Source organism: Oryctolagus cuniculus, chromosome 10 (assembly GCF_051225735.1).
Source record: "Oryctolagus cuniculus isolate XC-2025 breed Fujian yellow rabbit chromosome 10, ASM5122573v1, whole genome shotgun sequence".
NCBI classification, from domain to species: Eukaryota; Metazoa; Chordata; class Mammalia; order Lagomorpha; family Leporidae; genus Oryctolagus; species Oryctolagus cuniculus.
This window is the reverse complement of record NC_142876.1, coordinates 113,339,920-113,351,733: the sequence shown is the minus strand read 5'-3', so window position 1 is coordinate 113,351,733 and position 11,814 is coordinate 113,339,920. Positions and strand designations below refer to the sequence as shown.

The window sequence follows — 11,814 nt, the reverse complement described above, 5'->3', positions numbered from 1 at the left end:
AATCAAACAAGTTATTAGCATTCAATAAACATTTTAGTGACTGCAAGGATGTTACATGTTCAGAGAAGGATTTTCTTTAGGTACCATCCTTTCTTGTGTTTAAGCAGCACCTAAAAAGTCTTTATCCTTGGTCAATCCAAAAGCTCTAAGAACCATGTCTGCAGGGGAAATACGTGGTAGTTTATTCGAGTCAATCTGGCATACTGTTGAAAATAACATCAACAACTTCGTTTCTATATTTTAAAACACTGTTCTTAAGTGCATAAACACTGTCACATAGACGTTGGCCTGGAATCATACATACGGGTCCTTCCTTGCCAAGCTACCTTAGGAAGCCAAACTCCTTTTCCGAAGTCACCGTCATAATCTGCCGCACATTCTCCAAGGCAGTAAGCCTCGCCCTTAATTTGATCTTTAAGCCAGAATTTAAAATCACCTAGGAAAAGACCGGGCGGCCTCCGGGCGCTGAGGCGGGAGCTCCGGCACGGGTACAACCGGGCGGCGGTAACCGCCCTGACTGAAACGGGCACCGGGCCAGAAAGGCTGACTGACAAGCGGAGGGTCGTGGCGAGCTCCGCGGCGCCTGGCACTCCTCCAAGGGCTATCGGAGACCCTCAGACCGGGCGCCAGGAAGCAGCAGCGCCCACGGAGACGCCAGCGCTAGATTTCAGAACGGGGCTGAGCGGGCCTGGACCTCCCTCCTGTGAAGAGAACCCACGGCGCGCCGCGGCCGCGCCCCCGCCCGGGACACTCGGCGGGGGACGGCCAGGGACTGCCGGCGCATGCGCGCGCCCGCCAGGCTCCGGCGCGCGCTCGGTCGTCCTCCGTCCCCGGGCCTCCCAGCGACCCTCGGGCCGGCCTTCCCCACCTGCGGAGCAGGGATTTTTCCAGCTCCCTCCGGCCTCATTCCGCGTCATCTCGGGAGTGCTAGTTCGCGCTTCCGAAAGCCTCCCGCGGAGCCCCTCAGGGCGGCCGGTAAGAGGGCGGAGAGGTAGGGCGGTGGGGGGGGAGGGGTGCGGGGGCGTCCCCAGGGCGCCGGCGTCGGCGCCGGGCAGGAGCAGCGGGCGGTTGAACCCGCGCCTCCGGCTGCGCGCAGGCGCCTTGGGAAGAGGCCGGGCCCGCTCCGGCCAATGAGAGCGCGGCCTGCGGCCCGCCCCTTGTCCGGGCTCACCTCGGGCGAGCGGCGCGTGCACTGCTGAGGTGTCGAGGTGGGGGCCGGACCCGCGCTGCCGGCGGAAGTGGCTCCGAGGGCGCGCGTGCGCATGCGCATGCCCCGTGCTGCGGGAGCCGCGGCGTTCCCCGGGTTGGTGTGGGGTGGGCGCTGGCCGAGGGCGTTTGCGGGAGCTGTGAGGCGCAGCCGGGGAGGGGTCGCAGGAGGGCGCCCGGGGCTGGATGCGCCGGCGGCCCGGGCGGCCGTGTCGCGTCGCTTTGAACTCGCCTTGAAATGACGCAAAGGCGCTTTCGGTTTTGTCGTAGCCTACTGTGGTGTTTCCGAAAGCCCGTTAGGATTTAAATCTCAGAATGAAGATATTTAAGAAAGAAAGCTACCGCGTTCCCGTGGGTTGATCTCATGTAAAAATGGAGGAAAGCTACCTGCCCTTGTCCCTCCTTTGTGGAGCAAACATAGAAGCCGCGTGAGACGGGCACTGCCGTGGTCGCCGTCTAGATGAGCGAAGCCCGAGATCGACTTTGTCAAGTTTCTTTCCACTAAAGACTCCACATGGCCAGAGCTCCGTCCTGGGCCCACGACTTGGCAAAGGCTTGGTGGCGGCAAAACAGCGTTCTTATTTACGCGCTCCCCTTGTGTAGACTTCTCACCGATTTAGAGAGCAAACCTAATTTGGTTTGAAACTCCACAAGAGATTTAATGCCTCATGTACCATATTAGTATGGTTCCATCAGAAATCTTTATTTGATGAAGTCGAAGCCAGTATGACCGTTAAGTGTATTAAAGTTGTCATTACCGGTGATTTGTGAGTTACTTCCTTCATCTTCCGTCTCTGGTCCAGGGAGGACACCATCTCCTCCCCCACACCCCCACTCTAGGTTTGGCATCTGGGAGTTTCCCATAATACTCTGTGCATGTCTGAATCATTGCATTTCCTCCAGTGTTTTATGATTATCTTGTGTGTCTCTGTTTCCACTGCTCCTTCTCTATCTCCAAGACTGTAAGCTTTTTGAGGGCTGGAACTAAGGATTTTGTATTCCCGGTGCTTTATATAGGAATTTGAGTTAGTGTTCCATAAAGGCCTCCTGATGATTGCCTGAATTAGCACTGGATGCTTCCCCCATCAGATAAGCCACTGCAACCTCCTTGGTTAGTTGGTAGCATGCCTGATGCCTTTTCCAAATGGGATACCGGGCAGAGTGGAATGAAGACAGGAACCACTCAAGAAAGAATTTGAAGACAGGAAGCCTGCAAGTTGATGTGGGCGGCCCAGGCTTTTGAAGCTGGTGTCACTAACAGATGAGTGTGTCCTGCTCCACCCTGAAGCAGTCTCCTAGGTCTGCCAGTTGTGATTTGAGTTTCTGTGTAGCTAGTCCTGTAAGAGGAAGCACGTTAGAGCTGAACCTTGTAGTCTTCATCGCAGCTGGATTCCCCAAAGTGAAGTTGAGGTTCTGTGATCAGCCAGGGCCCTCTGGTTTAGTTTTCCCAGAGCCTGCTTGTTCCTTGAACAGGCTCCTCTAGGTGGATATAAAGAATTGCCGAGCCCTTTGAGTTCTGAACTGAGAGCGTTGGGCTCTTGATCTTGCAAAGCGGAGCACTAACCCAGGATCAGCACCTCAGAAGCCCAGCAGCCAAGCCACTGGGCTGCGGGCTCTGACGATGTCTTTGCTTACTTAGTTAGGTGTATTTCATTCTCAGAAGAAGGTAAACCGCACAGGAAACAACTGTGTCAAACAAAAACTTAAAAGTCTTCATTTGATTTTTACCATCCAAAGATCTTTCCCTGAGTTTTTCTCGCGAGCACTTTTAAGTTTCCAATTCTGCAGGGCCTGGTTGGGGCCTCGGGTGGGTTCCAGGTGATAGCTCCCACTGCTTTGAGACCACTGCCCTTTTTCTCCTTCCTTCCCTCTTTTCCAAAACTGGCTCCTGATATGACCACGTTCCTTGTCAGTCTTCAGAGCCCACTCTTAAAGGAAGGCTTATGAGAAATACCCAAAAGACTCAACCTAGTAAGACTCCAAGAAATATCGGTTTCCATCCTTATTCTTAAACAAACATATTTTTAACTTTTTCCAATGATTTGTATAGGAACAGATCATCTTAGAACAATAATTTGAGTGGCTACCAAAAGTAGTAATTGCATGTCATTTTTAGGTAAATAGGCATAAAGAGAAAATAAGGCTGCAAGCAGAGACAAAGGAAGCAAAGTGGACCCAACGCTAACCTTGAAAAGCGGCTGTTCCCAGTTATCTGGTGGAGCAGCTGTGCATGGTTATCTTGTCTACAAAGGAAAGATGTCCTAATTTCTGATTCTGTAACTCCAGTCATAAATCTGTTCTATAAATTTTCCCCTGCTATCTCTTTTATAAACATACCAGACCCACCGACCATAGGGAGTGTGGTCCTAAGTCACATAGGCTGCAATTTAAATCCACCAATGCTGTAACGGCTAAGGTATGATGCCAATGAACCTATAAATATTGTAAGCAACTTGGAATTGTTCCTCAATTTTCAGGAAATGATTCCAGCTGAACCCCCTGGCATTACTAAACGGTTCTGGATCCTCCACTGTCTCTGGTGCCTATTTGAACGTCGGGAGTTTTCCCACCCCAGATTTCTGTAACAGGCACTTTCCTATAGAACTGGGAATCAGTCGGCATCATGGCTGAAGGGAAAGAAAAGAATTCATGTGTTCTCATTGCTGCTCCATGCCCTGAAAGACAGTGTTTAAAGTATCAGCTTTAATTCAGGCAAAACCAGTTCCCACAGCACTGTACAGAGGGTCTTCAAAAAGTTTGTTGGGCCATGCATATTATGAAAACATTACACATGGACTTCAAAAGTTGCTTACACCAAAATAAACTCACCATTTAATTCCATTCTCCCATAAACATTTTGAAATGTGTTCATATGCAGCCGTGGCAAAACTGCCTATTGATTGAATTTTTAAGACTTTCAGATTTTGACCCTTCTTGCAATAATTCTTTTTTTCAAAAGATTTATTTATTTATTTGAAAGGCAAAGAGAGAGATCTGTCTTCCACCCGCTGGTTCATTCCCCAAATGGCCTCAGTGGCCAGAGCTGGGCCAGTCCAGAGCCAGGAGCTTCCTCCCAGTCTTCCACATGAGTGCCCAAGTACTTAGGCCATCCTCCAGTGCTTTCCCAGGCACATTCAGTAGACGAAGGAACCACTGAGCTAAAGCCAGCCCACCCAGGCACATTAAAAGGGAGTTGGATCGCAAGTGGAGCAGCCAGGTCTGGAAGCGGCACCCATGTGGGATGCTGGTGCAGCAAAGGTTTAACCTTCTATACCACAGCACAGGCCCTTGCAATAATTCTGAGTTTTTCAATCACAAAATTTGTTTTCAAATAAAATACTGTTTTTAACTACAAGTTCCATTTATATGGAAACCTCATGAAATGGGAAAAAGAAGTCTGCAGTTTTTTCTGGACATCCTAAATTATATAATAATAATGGTTGCCCCTCTTACAAACTTTCTATTTGCCAAATGTTGTGAAGTCCCTTATGTATACTACTTATGTTAAATTTTTTATTAACAGTGATTGTACATACTTTTGAACTATAATTCAGCCTTTCAGTACATATGTGCAATGGGTACAAGTCAGGGTAATCAACATTTCCCCTGCTTTGAGGTAACTTTGATTGGACTGTTAGAGCTCCTTTCTTCTATTTGCTTATAAAATATATAATAGGTTGTTGTGAGCTGCAGTCACTCTACTATGCTTTATAGCTCTGATTTGGTACCTGGTGTCCAAGCCCCCCATATTCCCCTATACCCCTTCCAGCCTCTAGTAATCCGTATCCTGTGTTCAGGTTGAGTTATTTTTTAGCTCCCACATAGGAGGGAAGGCATACAGTATTTGCCTGTGTCTGACTTACTTCAGTTAACACAGGTATTTGATGCCTGCATCTCACATTGGAGCCTAGAGTTGTTAGCTCCAGTTCCTTTTGGTCTTTTCAGTCTTTACAAGTTTGAGCCTGTGCCTGTGCTATCTTAATTAAGTCTGTGTTGAAGTCTGTGGAGATAGTCCAAATGGTTTTCCTTTTTCCTCAGTATGTCTCCCTTTGGCCTCAGAAATCATTGAGGTGATAGAAGTATTTCCTGTTTTCTGTGTGTTTGTCTCAAACACAATTTCAGTGTGAATGGTTAAATAAAATCATCTCTTTAGTATTTAAATTAATACCTGTAATCACATTCAGAAGCCAAGAAACTCTTGCCACACAAGTGAACCAGAAAATCAATTGCAAGTATCCAAGATCGAAACTGTACTTTTTAAAAATATGAACCTTGATTTTTTTCTTTAAGATATACGTTTCCATTGTTGATGACATTTGTTTCATTGCATTTATTTATTTGAAAGGCGGAGTTACAGAGAGGCATAGGCAGAGAGAGAGAGGTCTTCCATCCACTGGTACAACACTCCCCAGATGGCTACAATGGCTGAAGCTGAGCCTATCCAAAGCCAGGAGCTAGGAGCTTCTTCCAGGTCTCCCACACAGGTGCAGGGGCCCAAGGACTTGGGCCATCTTCCACTGCTTTCCCAGGCCATAGCAGAGAGCTAGATCGCCAAGTGGAACAGCAGGACTCAAACTGGTGCCCATATTGCATGCCGGCACTGCAGTTGCAGCTTTACGTGTTACACCACAGTACCGGCCCCAAAAATATATTTCAAAACATTCTGTTGCCTAAATGTGGCAGCATATGAGTTTAGCCACATGGGAGATTTTTTTTTTAGAGGTTGATCAACTTTTTTTAAGGATTGATTTATTTATTTGAGAGGCAGAGTTACAGAGAGGGGTCAGACTAGATATCTTCCATCTGCTGATTCATTCCCCAAATGGCCACAACGACTGGGGCTGGACCAGGCTAAAGTCAGGAGCCAGGAGCTTTTGCTGGGTCTCCCACATGGGTGCAGGGCCCAAGGACTTGGGCCATCCTCTGCTGCTTCCCCAGGCCTATTAGCAGGGAGGTGGATTGCAAGTAGAGCTGGAGCTGGTGCCCATATAGGATGCCAGCACTGCAGGATGAGGCTTTAACCTGCTGAGCCACAGCACCAGCCCCTACTTTGGAAAAAAATTCAGCAAAACCCTGTCCATATGCATGCATAACAGACTTATTTCCTTCATATGGTCCCAGATTGGCAGATCACTGAACCTGCATGAACACATCGTTATCACCTGAAATCCATACTCTGCCTTGAGTTCACTGTTGGTGATGTACATCCTAGGGGATTTAACATGTGTAGAGTGACAGGTTTATACCAGTGTAGTTCACCACCCTAAAAAATCCTCTGTCTCTGCCTCCCCACCCACTGACCCCTGGCTCCTCATTCCTCCCTATCCTCTGACCCCTGGCTACCACAGATCTCCATACCTTTGCCTTTTCCACAGTGCCACACACTTGTATTCACACAATTTGTAGCCTTTTCAGATTTCAAGCTTCTTTCATTGAGTAATACGCCCTGGAGTTTCTAGGTTCAGTAGCTTTTTTCTTTTTAGTCTGAGTAATATTCCATTTCACTGGGTTTATTTACCCATTCAACTACTGAAGCGCATCTTGGTTGCTTCCAACCTTTGGCAGTTATAAATGAAGCTACTATAAACAGCCACATACAGGTTTTTGTGTAGATGTAAGTTTCCAGCTCATCTGGGTGAAATACCAAGGAGTGCAGTTGCTGGTTGGTAAGAGGATGTTTAGTTTTATAAGAAACTGCCAAGCTGTCTTTCAAAGTGGCTGTAGTATTTGGCATTCCCAGCAGCAGTTCCTGTTGTTCCATATCCTTGTCAGCATTTGGTGTTGTCCGTGGTTTAAATTTTGGTCATTCTTCTAGGTGTGTAGTGGTATTTATTATTTTAACTTGGCAATTTTTGATTACATATGATGTTGGACATATTTTCATATGATTGCCATCTTTATATCTTCTTTGTGAGGTGTTTTCTCTGGTATTTTGCATATTTTTAAATTGCTAGTTCATTTTCTAATTGTTGACCCATGAGGAAGGTGTCTTTTGCTACTTTGATTTCTGCAAGTGTTTGACTTGTTATCTTACACTCTGTCAACATTGTCTTTTGAAGAGCAGAGTTTTTTGTTAGGTTTATTTATTTATATTTATTTAAAGGTAGAACTACACACACAAAACACACACAAATACACATATATATCTGCCATCCACTGGTTCATTCCCAAATGCCCGCAACAGCCTGGGCTGTGCAAGGCCAAAGGCAAGAGCCTGGACCCCCTTCCGTATTTCTCATGTGGGTGCAGCAACCCAGCTACTTTAACCATCACTAACTGCTTTCCAGGGTACATTAGCAAGAAACTGGACCAGAAGCAGAGTAAGGACTCAAACCCAGACTTTCCAATGTGGGATTTGGGTGTCCCAAGCAGCATCTTAATGATTGCACTGGACCCCCACCCCCGAAGAGTAGAAGTTTTAAATTTTAATGAAGTTCAACTTATCAATGACTTATTTGATGGATGACGCCTTTGGTATTATATCTAAAAGTCATCTTCATATCCAAAGTCTCTAGATTTTCTCCTTTGTTATCTTCTATGAGTTTTATATTTACCTGAGTTAATTTTCATGAAGGGTGCAAGGGATGTGTTTAAGTTAAATTTTTTGCATGTGGATATCCAGTTGTTCCAGTGTTGGTGGTTGAAAGTCTGTCTTTGCTCTATTATATTGGCTTTGTTCCTTTCAGAGATCTGTTGACTACATTTATGTGGGTCTGTTTCTACTTGTTCTGTTCTGTTGCCAAGATCCAACTGTCTGGATTACTGTAGGTTTAAAGGAACTTCAGAAAAAGTCTTTGAGTAAGGTCAGCCTTCCAACTTTGTTCTTCATCACTGGATTGGCTAATCTGGTTCTTTTGCCTCTCCATGTAAACTGTAGAACCTGTTTGTCACTATCCACAAAATAACTTGCTGGGATTTTGACTGGGAGTGCATTGCATCTAAAAGCCAAGTAGGGAAGATCTGACATCCTGACAATATTGAGTATTCTTATTCATGAATATAGAATATCTCTACTTTTATTTAGACCTTTGGTTATTTATTTCATCAGATTTTCATCACTTTCCCCATATTCTTGTTCATATTTTGTTATATTAATACCCAATTATTTCATTTGGGGAGGTAGTAATATAATTGGTAATGTGTTTATAATTTAAAGATCAGCTTGTCCACTTGTCATATCTGTTTAACTTTTCAGCAATTAATGGATGCCTGGAAGTTGACCTACATCCATATTCAGAAATGTTTTGCCACCTGAGACCTTTGAGGAGGTGAGCTTGGTGATCCAATATATAATTAGTATTGGGGAGACATCTGTTATGCATTTGGCTAATTCCATTATGTTGTGTTTTTTGAATTCTCAAGTTCCTTTATATTATGATGGGGAACAGGAACAAAAGAGAGATTCAGCGAGTGAGAGAGGGAGGAAGAGAGGAAAGAGAGAGGGAGGAGAAAATGGATATGAGCAGCCAGCAGGTCCTCCAAGAGTCCAATCAGAGCAGAAAGGGAGAAAAGCCCGTCTTTCCCAAGAATTCCATGTGAAAAATGCTGGAGGAAAAAAAGAGCATAATTCCCTTTATGGTTATATCCCAAACCCAAACAGGTAGAGCACATGAGCATATGCAGTTGTTGTTGTTGTTGTTTAAAGCGTTTAAGAAGACTATGATAATACCCAAAGAAAGGTCCTTAGAGAAATGGGTACAGGGCCTCCTGGCATGCCATGGGTGTGCACTAGTTGTTCGGTGAGTGAATGCAATTTGGATGGGTGGAAGTAGGAGCGGGGAGGATGTATCAGAGCTTAAAATAGTGTAGAAGGAAGGGGAAGAATGGAATGATCACTGGGGGCATGACTGGTGGGTTTTTTAAGGTGTGATTGGAGATCAAGTTGGAAAGGCAGATTGGGGCTCAGATACAGAGTTGTAAGCAGCAGAGTGAGCACTGAGTGTGACTGCAGCCTGTGAGGAGCCGCCCCAGAAGTGCACATGAGGAAAGTTAACCTGCCACGGTGTGCGGAATGCTGAGAGACAGAGACAGGAGAGTAGACCAGGTAGGGGCTGTGCAGTGAGGATGAGTGGCAGCAGAGAACATGGAAAGAAGCGTGGATTCCCAGGGCCTGTAAAATGAGAAGTTTCAAGACCAACTGAAAACAGCTGGAGCTGGGGAGTCAGCTTGGGTTTTGAGCTTAGCAACACTGATTAAGGTGGCGCCACAGGGACCAGAGTAAGAAGGTGACCCTGCACCCAAGCGGCTGACAGCCCCATGCCCCTGTGCCCAGGCTGCATTTAGAAGAAAAATGCCGGCCGCTGTGTCTTTTTCAGATGTATAAAATAGGAGAGGACAGCAGCAGAGCTCTGTTGCCTGTCAGACACCTGGCAACAGAACCCAAGCTGAGGGATCAGCAGAGCTGTCTCTGTCCTTTACTTGGCCCAGCTCTTAAGGAGGCCCCTAACCCTGGGCTTGCAGTTTTCCTTGCTGTTCAGACTCCTGCTGTGATCCTTGCTGTACTGCCTGTTGACTGACTTTGACAGACCGAACCACACAAGGAGACACAAACAAGTAACCTGAAAATATGTTGGCGGTCTCCAGGTTATTAAAAGATCGCCAGAAGTGGATATAGTCTGTAACATTTTTAAAATGTTAAAACTTTTCCAAAGACTCACACTCCTATTGTAGGAGAATAAAACTGTGCACAATGTCAAGAGACTCCTGCTTAGGATGTTTTAGATGGACACGGTAAATTATTACAGCAGTCAGAAATAAGTGTCACCAAAAGTGCTTCCAGAAATTCCATTTGGACTTGAAAGTAGTACTCTCTATAAACTCAGAGTGGATTGTGCCAAAATTAAAAAACAAGAATGAGGCTGGCGCCGTGGCTCAATAGGCTACTCCTCCGCCTGCGGCGCCGGCACACCAGCTTCTAGTCCAGGTCGGGGCACCGGATTCTGTCCTGGTTGCCCCTCTTCCAGGCCAGCTCTCTGCTGTAGCCTGGGAGTGCAGTGGAGGATGGTCCAAGTCCTTGGGCCCTGCACCTCCATGGGAGAAGCACCTGGCTCCTGGCTTCGGATCAGCGCGATGCACTGGTCGCAGCACACCGGCCGCAGTGGCCATTGGAGGGTGAACCAACGGCAAAGGAAGACCTTTCTCTGTGTCTCGCTCTCTCACTGTCCACTCTGCCTGCCAAAAATAAATAAATAAATAAAATAATAAAATTAAAAAAAAAAAAAACCAAGAATGTCAGGTTATCCAACTAGAACAATTTTAGCATGCTAGTAATGAGGAAATGAACTAAAAGACATCTTGTGTCTTTTTTATTTATTTATTTATTTATTTATCTATTTATTTGAAAGGCAGAGTTACAGAGAGGCAGAAAGAAATCCTCCATCCACTGGTTCACTCCCCAAATGGCTGCAATTGCCGAAGGTGGACTGATCCAAAGCCAGGAGCCAGGAGCTTCTTCCTGGTCTCCCACATGGTTGTAGGGGCTCAAGCAGACCATCTTCTACTGCTTTCCCAGGCCATAGCAGAGAGCTGGATTATAAGTGGAGCAGTGGGATGCCAGCACTGCAGTCAGCAGCTTTACCTACTATACCACAGCTCCGGCCCTGTGTGTCTCTTTTTAGATACTATGATTCTCCGTATTTTCTACTACAAATAAAAAGATGCTCTTTTGGACACTGAGGTTTTTTTATCTGAAGAAGAAAATTATAAAGAAAATTGTCATCATTTCAGTGAAACCTGTTCATATTTCAAAATGGACTATTAAGGATAAATGTCGTTATTATTTCGTATTTCTGATATTAGAGCCGGAACTTAAGCCACCATTGTAGAAACCATGAAGCACTTTCTGTCTGTTAAAACCAGCATATTTCAGAAAACCACCAAATTTCTGCCTCATTTCTCTGGTATTTTCTAGGCATGTTACTTTCAGTGTTACTGTCACTTATAAATCAGGCACTTGTGTGTGCATGTGCGTGTGCAACCTCATTGAATAATCAGTCCGTGTCTTTTCGAAAGGCTGTGTCTAGAGAAGATGTTCCCACACTCCTTTCTGTACTCAAGAGCTCTGTCAGGAGCTGAAGCCGTCAACGCCTTGAGGCCGTTCTACTTTGCAGTGCATCCAGATTTCTTTGGCCAGCACCCCAGAGAAAGGGTAATCATTGACTTGTCTCCTAACTTCTAGGCCATGTGTCTGCTTAGTTTATTAACCTTTGATACAATATAATACAAATAGTTGTGGAAGCTTGCAGTATTCTGTCATGGTGATATAAAACAAAGCTATGAACTAATCTGAAATATAGAAAATGCTACCTTGAAAATTAGTAAATTTTCAAATTAATAAAATTAGTAAAAAATTGAAATACTGAAAATTGAAAATATATTGCTTTTTGTAGGAACTTTTTGTTGTTTTGAACTCAGGATGGTCAATACAAAGGCAGATGCTGTGAGATTACTTCATTGATTCCCTTTGTCTTCATCAATATTGACACATGATTTAACATAAAAAGAAACTCTTGAAAATTAGAACATTATTTTATTTCCATTTACAGCAGAAAATAAATCAGTTTTTGCTTCTTTGCTGTGGGAAAATATTCTGATTATGATATTGCTGCA

The 11,814-nt window shown here is 45.2% G+C and overlaps 1 protein-coding gene and 1 long non-coding RNA gene across 6 annotated transcripts in view; both read left to right on the top strand.

Moving 5' to 3' along the window:
- The first annotated feature begins 658 nt into the window (after positions 1 to 658).
- TCAIM (T cell activation inhibitor, mitochondrial) overlaps positions 659 to 11,814 on the top strand; it is a 47,404-nt gene continuing 36,248 nt past the window's right edge. Inside the window, exons 1-3 of one of the 5 annotated variants that reach the window (XM_051852592.3) lie at positions 659 to 975; positions 8,402 to 8,474; positions 11,218 to 11,353. In XM_051852592.3, the coding sequence (XP_051708552.1) occupies positions 783 to 975; positions 8,402 to 8,474; positions 11,218 to 11,353 (402 nt within the window). In that variant the 5' untranslated portion in view covers positions 659 to 782. The remainder of the gene's footprint in view (positions 976 to 8,401; positions 8,475 to 11,217; positions 11,354 to 11,814) is intronic. The other 4 variants (XM_008260359.5, XM_089306578.1, XM_089306579.1 and 1 more) reach the window with 4 other exon arrangements.
- Positions 1,164 to 1,970, top strand: LOC149124423 (uncharacterized). Its single transcript, XR_016215052.1, has 2 exons — positions 1,164 to 1,303; positions 1,477 to 1,970. It is a non-coding gene; the product is annotated as an uncharacterized LOC149124423 (long non-coding RNA).